Here is a 10,653-nt window from a genome sequence, read left to right on the forward strand (position 1 = left end):
TCGTATCCCTGATGCTGATAATGTTAACCACTAGCTTTAGTTGATTTTGTCTTGTCCAGACTCGACCATACACAGGACTTCTTGATATAGATAGGAAACTGATGACTGTAGCAACATATTGCTAGCATTTAAAGTTAATTGACAGTTTCAAATTTCACAAGCTTTAATATGCAACAGTTTTTTTTACAGAAATTCTATTCTGCGAAGGTATGAATAATGAACCCCAAATTGCAAATCATGAATCAAATATTATGAAGGGGATAAATCTGATCTCGCAGCCTCGATTCATTTATTGTTTTCCATTTTGATGGGTGTATTGATCTACGGACACGGAAGACATTTTGTTTATATTTTGATCAACTAAGAAGTGTACATACAAAAATCACCGTTATAACCTCAGTAGCCACGTTCATTTTCAGAATCTTTGGCCCAACCAATATTTAGCTAGCCGCGAGTAGGAGGCTGTTTTGCACTTTGCTGTGACGTTAAAATTTGACCAACATCGTTCATTCCAGGGACATCCATCAGAGGCCATTCATTCCAACCCATTCAACTTGAATCTCACTTTCCGCGATAGAAGCTTTTCTAGTTTACCAGAACTAGTCAACAAGTTCCTCTTAACGGAAGAAATATCAGGAGAAGATGAGGAAGAGATCGCAACAAGGTGCTCCAGGGTATGTCCCGACCTACCATACAACCAGATCATCAACGGCTACAAGATATGAAGGAATGCTACAGAAATGGACGTCATTGTCTGAACCATATATTCCCATGCTTGAGATTATCCACTGTATACTATTCAAATGAAGTTAAAGAACACCCGATAATTACATAATACCGTAGCTGAACTGTCTTCAAAAGAAGTTTGAGGAAGCTTGTTTCAAGTATTTGCATTGAGCTACTCTTGACCATGTTGTTTGTTTCTTTGGAAAAGCTCAACTCATAGGAAGATTCGCATTTCTCATTCGTTTTAGACAAACTTATCTATGATATCAGTCTAACATTTGCAAGCGAAATCGTTTAAAACGAGCCAACGTTAAATGTAAACAAATGATATTTCTGTGGAATGCATCACGTGACATGAAAATAGTATCATTTTCAAACAGTGTCATTTACAAAGTGTCCAAAGTAACAAATGTTACATTCTGGCGGTGTGGGCTCGAATTTCGGATAGGACGCAACCTAAGAAGTACGCGAAATTGTTATCCCAAATATGACATTTGTTACAATATTATTTTCATCTCCCATATAGTGACAAAAATAATGCATAACATAATACCATATTTTGTCATGTAGATAGAAACGAGCACACATATAAATGTTTGTCAATCAGGAAGGCAAAGCCTGTTATTCATGGTGAATGAAATCATGGCAAGTTTAATGAATATATTTGTTGTCTGAAAAAAATCACTGATGCTCTTCTTGCGCTTTAAAGATGCATTAATTTAAACTCATCAGCATTACCATCGCTCTTCCATTCATACTACTCGACGTTTGATAAGGATACCGAGATCCTCATACCACTACATATACAAATTATAATAATGACATAATAAGTGGGGGAAAAAACACATAAAAAACATCACTTTCAAAACTATGATAAAGATACAGGAACGTGGGATGTTTTTTCTGAGAAATTAAAGATGAAAGTTTTACATTATGAATGAAGGTTTACATGGGTAGGGGCGGGGTAGCCTAGTGGTTAAAGCGTTCGCTCGTCACGCCGAAGACCCGGGTTCGACATGGGTACAATGTATGAAGCCCATTTCTGGTGTCCCCCGTCGTGATATTGCTGGAATGTTGCTAAAAGCGGCGTAAAACCATACTCAGTCAGACAGTTTACATGGGTATAATGTATTTATTACCAAGTAGAAATTTAATTTGAAATTATGTCTGAGTTACATGTATTTGTGTATCTTTAGATACCTTATGGCAAGGAAGTATAATCATAAGCTTCTTCATCACACTTGTGGCAATGTTCCTTGAGACTTTTAGCACATCAGTAACCAAGTGATCACTCATACCATGTTGTCATTAGTTACATAGCCAGCTTCAGATGGAGGGGAGGGATGCACATAATACCTTGACTCGGCAGAGGGGCAGTTAACATGCACCCCCGTACCCACCAGTGAACTTCTATGTCACCCAAAGATCAAGACTGTAGAAATAGAATATTTCACTCAATTTTACATCAAGTTTATGTCGCTCGTGAATTTTTTTCAGTTTGCTTGTGAAATAATTTTCATTTTTCAATCGGTAAAAATATTCACTCGGGACATAAACTTTATGTTCAATAGAAGCCATGAACCATTTCAGTTTTCATATGAAATCCCCAAATCCTTATCTTGTGTTATTATATATACACCGCTGAGATTATGATGCACTCTTCACCATCTGTGTTCAGGTGAGCTATTCTGTTGGGAAACGCTCTGTGAATTATATCATGTAATTCTATGCTTTGTGTGTATTTTCGGTGTGTGCAACACAAGTTATGTTACCTTTCTTTATGTTGGCATGACCATTGACAGTGTCACCGTTTACCGTCCTATACTGTGCCCCAGATTGTGCATCGTCATTTTACTATGAAATCAAAAGGAATCTATTTCCCAGGCTCGCATACATATATGTAAAGTAAGAGTTCTGTTCAGGATATTTTTGCTCACCTGACTTCAATCAAGGGACTTTATGTTGTGGCCTATTTGTCCAGCGTCCGTCGTAAACCTCTTCTCCGAAACAACTGGTCCAAGGAAGCTGAAACTTCACATACTTGCTCCCACCAATGATGGTACCCAAAATTTTCCAAGAGGTTCGAATCCAATTTTCAATTTTCAATATCGTCGCCACGGCTATTACTCAGCAATCAAAATGTAATGTCATTTGGTGTATGTGTATACGTAGAGGGACACAACATAACACTTATAACCGCAATATACTTTACATTTTGACCTTTTGACCTTTATTTGGCCTTTCCATTTTGACCACATTCCTAAATTCTCTCAAAACACGTTTCCTCACACGGTAAACGTCATCTCCTCAGAAAGTAGTTACGCTGAAATTTGACGTGCTGAAAGGATGACCGCTCCATTTGTTCAAAAGATTTGATACCAAATTCCAGTGTGACGGGCAAAGATGTCATATCGAAAAAGCTATTCATGGCCATTGCAAACTTTTCTGATCAGATTGTTATATAATGTGGTATAATTTAGTTACTTGTGGGGTTCAACAGTTATTAAGGTCTTTATATTAAAAACTCAGACCATTCAATTCCCTCTACATACATAATGTTTTTACTCTGTAAAATGCCTTTCCTTCGAAATTGCCAGACTGAGGGAGCTCACCTTTGGCATGTATGTTTGCTCTTGTGATGACATCATAACATCTTCAGTGTTAGTCATCAGCTTTTATGCAGACCACATGTGAATACCACCGCCCATATGTTCAGTGGCTGTCTTTGTTTTAAGAACGGTTTTTACATATCATGTGAGCTACAGTGCCGTTGCACTATATTTTTATACTACATGTGCATGCAGTTTGTCACATTTAAAAAAAAGGAAATGTGGATAAATGTAGGATATATAAGTCTGAAAAATATTAACCATCATCAAAAAACTATATTGCTGGACAGGTGGAGCGGGATATTTGGAAGGAGGAATCAATGTTTATGTAATTATTATAAAGCTAACGGATATGTGTTTTCTTTACAATTATTTCCATGTGTTTTACAATTCTATAGTATTTATTTGTATGCACAATCAGTCGTCATTGTGTATTGTTCATGCGATATTTATTTGCAAGCCTGTTGTTTCTTTCCACTGCTGTGGGAAACGTCACATGCATACATCACGATGTGTTTCTTGTTAGTTGTTGTCTGCAAACAATATGTGTGATTTACACTGCGTGTCGCTGAAGATGACAAGAGTTACAGCGCGTTGTAGTGTAATGGGCAGGGTGTGATAAAGTCCCCGGTCGGTCCAGTAGATCTGCATTACGTTAGAAAAAAATTAAAATAAGGGAAACCTTCAGAAATCACGTGTTCATGTGAACTTCAAGTTTTTGACTTATTAAATACAATATGTAGAGGTAAGACTTAATTGTGAAAATGACTGAGTTTAGATGTTATCTGGAAACCGTTTCTGTAATATTTACACAATAGCAATGCACGTGTTCTGTTTGTTTGTTTGTTGTTTAACGCCGAACTCAGCAATATTCTAGCTGTATGACGGCGGTCTGTAAATAATTGAGTCTGGACCAGACAATCCAGCGATTAATATCATGAGCATCGATCCACGTAATTGGGATCGATGACATGCATCAACCAAGTCAGCGAGCCTGATCACCCGATCCCGTTAGTCGCCTTTAACGACAAGCATAGTCGCCTTTTACGGCAAGCATGGGTTGCTGAAGACCTATTCTACCCCGGATCTTCACGGACCCGTGCCGTTTTGCTACGGACGCACACATACAAAAAGATCCAGGTAAGAACTGGTCTTCAGCATCCCCTGCTTGTTGTAAGAGACGACTGGCGGGATCGGGTGGTCAGGCTCGCCGACTTGGTTGATGCATGCCATCGTATCCCAATTGCATAGATTGATTCTCATGATGTAAGGCCCAGGATTGTCTGGTTCAGACTCGAGTATCTCACAGACCGCCGTCATATAGCTGGAATATTGCTGAGTGCGGCGTTACACAACAAACAAACAAAAAAACAACATAACGTTAAAGACATACAGTAAACCAGCTGGTGACAAATCTTCTTGGGTCAAGGGCGAAGGCGTGGTTGCACGTTCCCCCAGGCTTCCAACAATCCCTCATCCTGGTTGTGTTGCTGAAATTAAACTTCTAGGTGTCACATCCTGTAACTTACAAAACAACAACAAGTTTGACATGTGTTGTGCGACACGGGGATGCATCACATCTCGCCCTTAATGTTATTTGAGGAGGAAATCAAAATTTTATCTTGGTATCAAAACCACCCGGTGTTATTGTTAACAGCAAACCAATCAAAGGGAACATTTATTTTAGTTCGTTATAACCGTAGTTCGTTATAAGCATATATGCAGCATATATACAACAAATGGCCGGGACTAAAAAATACGTTCGTCATATCAGTCAGTTCGTTATAAGCGCGTTCGTTATAAGCGTAGCTTACTGTATGTTGATAAACATCTCTTGAACTTTGTTTGAAATCATGACATGTCCTGTTGTCGTGGTATACGGTGGCGATGGTGATATTTTATTCCAATTTATCATAAAAAGCATTTTTGTCACGACATACAGCCATGTGAAATAAAGCAGTATTATTTAACCAAATCTTTAAAGATATATTTCATTGTTTATCCCTTTGCTGACACATACACGGAAGTTGATGAAATATCAGTCATATTCCGGCGTACATACATTTGTTTGAGGTATTATAAAAAACAACTCATCTTCAAATTAGCTAAAAGTGTACACGTGTTATGAGTCAACTACTGGCAAGATGACAAGGGATTTCTGTGAGGTGGGGTTTAACGTCGCTCCCACCAAGATTATTGCACTTATATAGCAACGTGATTGCACGTGTGTGTGGTTGCTTGTACTTGCCCGGACTGATTCGGATTTATAGTGCTAGCACACTGAGATACCATGCGCAGTTTAACATGAATACCCCTCTCAGACACAGTATACTGATTCCGAGCTGACCAGTCCTTGTTTTAGCCCATTATGCCGAGCGTCAGACAGGGTACCATCTTGTAACGTCTTTTGGTATGACGCGACCGGGGATCGAACCCCGGACCTCCCGCTCTTCGGGCGGCCGCTCTACCACTAGACCACGGAGGCGGTCTTGGAGTGAGTGTGTACATGAGTGGGGTTTTACGCTGCTTTGAAGTATATCATGGCGCGTCAGCTTGATATAGCGAGAAGCCCGAAGTGATGCAGGTCTAGATACTTACCACTTTGATGGAACCTACCACACAGGTGTTGTGCAAACCTAGACAAACATAATCAAGGCAAACCGGGATTCGAACCCACGACCACAGGTTCCTAGCACTCCAAAGGGATGCAACTCTGCATGGCGAATTGTAGGTTCGAGTGCTCCCTATCTTTGCTACCGCAACCGTATTTGAAAAAATAAACGGCAAACAAAATAAATTTACAATAAAATAAATTTCCCCCAAATGTTAAATTAATACCATCATGTTTACAAACAATATGAACACTATATGTTTCAATTCATTCCCAGTTTTACATCTTACACCATGTTTACTATACGATTACTAAATAAACCTAAAACTGAACAAATAACAACATATCGGGAATTGTAAGATAAAGTAGACCATATATGAAATGTTATAAACAAATGTTTAAATAAACAGAAATGCAAGTACTTTCTATTCTATATTTTCTGAAATACAATAGGCCACGGCATGGTCAATGTCGAATAATTCACTCCATAACGTAGGATGCAGATAACGTTATTTGCATCCTTCAAAGTCATTTCGAGTCTCATCAAATTCTCGGAAATTCATTAATCATGTTACGATTTCGAAACCTTGGAATGGGAATAGATATGGGGCTCATGTAGCGAAGGACGCAAGAGTTATCTCCCGTGAAAGTTCACTCGGGTTCGTGATGTAAAGTTCATATTCGTCATTTGGTATTTAAATGAGTTGTCACTTGATACGTTTTGATTGATGAAACTGAAACAGGAATTTGTTTGTTTGGCTTGTTATTTGGTTAATAGTCATCTAAATACACAAGGAAGGCAGTTTCGGAATGATGCAAGTTTCACAACTGTAGTGCCGGACGTCTTCAACAAGCATGGTATGCAAACCGTATTGGAAACTGAGCAAAGGGCGGCACCCTCTCGTCATTTGACGATCATCAACGGCTACAAGAAATGAGTGAGTGAGTAACTTGGGTTTAACGCCGCTTTTAACACTATTCCAGTCATATCACGGCGTGTCAGCTTAATGTGGGAGGAACGCCCGAAGTGACGCAGGTCTCAGACGTTTACCACTTCGGTGAAACCCACGAGCACGGGTATGGTGCTGACAAATTTAGAAACATAATCGGGGCGAACCGGGATTCGAACCCAAAGGGACGCAACTCTGCACAGCGAATCGCCTGAGACGAATGAATGCAAATTGCGACTCTTTAAAGCATTTGACTACCCTTGCCCCTGCCAAGAAACTTAAGTCATGTGATGTTGTAAATGTCCCGTGTGGATTCAAATTCGCCATCAGCTCTACTCCACTCTCTTTCTAAATGGATGAATTAATTTCCATTCTGGAACTATAAGTCCAAGTTATGCAATGTGATGAAAGATAATTCTCCACCAAGGTTGTGATATAGTGGCTGCGGGGTAGACTGGTGGTTAATGCGCAGCTCGTCATCCCGAAGACCCGGCTGGGTTTCAACTGCGTACAATGTTGGGACCCCTTCCTGATATTTATTGTCGCGATTTAGCTGAAATACAGCTGGGTAAATCATACTCACTCACTCATGCTACTAAATGCTTCAGGAAATGTGTACATGTGTAACAGACCGAATTGTCAGGTGGATAGAGCGTATGCCGGAGAGCGGAAGGTCGGTGGTTCGATCCCCTGGCCGCGTCATACAAAATATGGTACTTGTTGTTTCCCTGACTGGTGCTCGGCTTTAAGAGGATAAAACAAGGACTAGCCGTCTTGGAGTCAGTATACTGTGTCATGATATTTCAGGCACTAGCACTATAAAACCGACATTTTAAATCCGGACTAGTACAAACAGCAACGCGACGCGTGACGTTACATTCCATTTCACCTGACCTCACAAGTACAACACTGGATTGCCCGATTGATTCGAGATAAACAGTTGTTAGACATAAGGGAAGGGTTGTTGTTTCCACTGCGGTGTCATACTGTCGGACAATAACGAATATGCACACGTACCCGGAAGTCATTCACACATCCTGGTAATCTGAGAACGTATCTTTCTACGGCGTTAACCCAATCCCTACATTCGTAACAACAGGTCATGTGTCTGTCATTCACCAACTTAACGCACTGTGAAGATCGATATATGGTTTTTCAAATCGCTTTGGATTGATTCTCGGAGAAATCCGATCTGCGTTCGGAGATTATTCGAATTGCGAACTAGGTCCGAAGTTAGAATAATTTTGAGACAAGAGAAGCTTACAGGGAACAGGAGATTGAAGAAAACATTCTGAAGTACTCGTACATGTAAGTTGCAGGCAGTATAGTATCAACTGGTGTGGTAGGGGCCGATTTAGACTAACAGGCGATTGCATATACATTGTATGACGCTTCGCTAACCCGGTTACGGCATGTGTGTGTGTGTGTGTGTGTGTGTGTGTGTGTGTGGAGGGGAGCGGTGGTGGTTGGTGGGGTGGTGGTGATATGCTTCTCCTTCTTCTGCATTAGCTTCTTAAGCTTGTTATCGCGCACAAACGTATGCATTCGGTAATGTCTTCTTTCATACAATCATTCTAGATGGCGTTCAATACTAACAGTATGCTTGAGGGGGAAACGAAAGACAAGGCTACGCAAACAAATCAAACTTATAATTTCGCTCAGTCAGCTAACACACAAAACCACACTGACGTTCCTCGCTCGAAGACTGTCCATACCCAAACTGGACATGTCGGTGACAATTCTGAGACGAAGAGATAGCGGCGTTTGAACAGAGTGTGACGGAAGATGATGCTGCAGCGTATAGGCAGGGTCAAGGACACGGTATTTCTGTCCTTGAAGACGAGTAGGGCATAGCAGTTGAGTGTGTGAGTTGGGTTTAACGCCGCTTTTAACAGTATTCCAGTTATATCACGGCAAAATAGTGCGTATATAAATACTGCAACTAGACTAATGTTTATAACTGTCAGTTGCTCCCTTGAATCAGTGAGTGAGTAAGAGAGTTGGGTGTAGCACCTCTTTGAACTGGGGGCGGTCGGGTAGCCTAGTGGTTAAAGCGTTAACTCGTCACGCCGAAGACCCGGGTTCGATCCCCGACATGGGTACAATGTGTGAAACCCATTTCTGGTGTCCCCCGCCGTGATATTGCTGGAATATTGCTAAAAGCGGCGTAAAACTATACTCACTCACTCACTCACTTTGAACTGTATTTCGCGTCGTGTCAGCTTAATGTGGGAGGAAACACCAAAGTGATGCCGGTCTCAGATGTTTACCACTTCGGTGAACCCCACGAACACGGGTATGGTGCTGATAAACCCAAAAACATAATCTCTGCGAACCGGGATTCGAGCCCACGATCGTAGGTTTCGGGCGTAGCCGAACAGCCAATTGCTGCGCCTTAGACGACTCGCCCGCCTTGCCCTCTTCTTTGATTCCAATTGTAATAGGGGAGTTACAGGTTATCAAGAAACCGAAACGTAAAAAAATCATGAAACAAATTCATCTCTCAGTTTGCGATCCACGAAATGCGATCACCGTCGTCTCATTCTCTCAGTAAGTGTCTGTTAGGTTGCCAAGGGACGATTGTTCCACTCTTCAGTAACGACATTGCCGAGTTCCTGTAGAATTGCTGGAAGGACAGGGAGTCGTGAGATGGCGATCTGCAGCTCGTTGCACATGTGTTCGAAAGGGTTGAAGCCTGGTGACCGGGCTTGCCACAACATGCGGACAATGGTTTCAAGCTCTAAGTAGGCATCAACGTCCCTGGCATTAAAGGGTAAAAACAAAGTCTGGTCGGCTCTGAGACAGTATACTGTATAGTACGGACTAGTACAAGCACACACACACACACACACACACACACACACACACACACATGCACGTCGTTGTACAAGTGTTATATTATTGAACGAAACGTTAAACCCCATTTCACCTCATGGCAGAATGTATAAGGTAATCATGTAAACATGTAATAGCAGCTGGAGCCGTGAAGACGCCGCTTAGAACAGTATTTCATTCATCCGACGTGTGTCAGCGTAACAGGGGATGGAATCCCATGATGGTGTAGGTCGTATATCTTTCACTTTGTGAAACTAACGAGCAGGGAAATGTGTTGAAAATCAATGATCATAATCAGGACAAATATATATGGGATTCGAACCCAAAACATGCGGATCCTGTCACGATTAAGGAACGCTACTTAGGCAGAGAATTGTAGCGCCTTCGACCTCTGCAGCCCCGTGCCAAGGAGGAATACTTCCTACAGATAACCGAGCAATCGTTTAGCATTAATTGCAGATGACTAGCGTGTTTTCATAACATACTATCACTGTCCGCGATATACCGGACCGGAAGTTTACACACCACACTAGCATCTAAATATAGTAGTAACTTCCTGACGACTGACTACTGTCCAAACACAATGCAATGAACGTCTACCGAATCCCAACAGAATCACTGTTCAACAATAAAATACACTGCCATATAACAACTTAGAGATAAACTGTAATATGACCTCATAGGATCAACACATTCTGCCTGTGGACGAGAGCATTATTGAATTCTATTTACGATAAGGTTAAACATATTTTCACCACTTTATTTTCCCTCTCATGGTGGCTACCACACGCAGCCCACTCACAAGAACCGACTGTAACGAAGACCTACATCTTTATTTCGAGTCAATATTTCGGCCATATTCATCGGGTAAGATATGCATGTCTTTACATTGTCCGAAAGAGTATATTCTCTGCTTTATTTA

At 41.1% G+C, this 10,653-nt stretch overlaps 1 protein-coding gene across 5 annotated transcripts in view; it reads left to right on the top strand.

The window, feature by feature from the left end:
* LOC124147694 overlaps positions 1-4,286 on the top strand; it is a 36,743-nt gene extending 32,457 nt beyond the window's left edge. For all 5 annotated transcript variants that reach the window (XM_048380705.1, XM_048380704.1, XM_048380706.1 and 2 more), the window contains exon 10: positions 516-4,286. In XM_048380705.1, coding sequence (XP_048236662.1) covers positions 516-725 — 210 coding nt within the window. In that variant the 3' untranslated portion in view covers positions 726-4,286. The remainder of the gene's footprint in view (positions 1-515) is intronic.
* The last annotated feature ends 6,367 nt before the right edge of the window (positions 4,287-10,653 follow it).

This window comes from Haliotis rufescens, unplaced genomic scaffold (genome assembly GCF_023055435.1).
Source record: "Haliotis rufescens isolate VD_foot unplaced genomic scaffold, xgHalRufe1.0.p SCAF_32, whole genome shotgun sequence".
Classification (NCBI taxonomy): domain Eukaryota; kingdom Metazoa; phylum Mollusca; class Gastropoda; order Lepetellida; family Haliotidae; genus Haliotis; species Haliotis rufescens.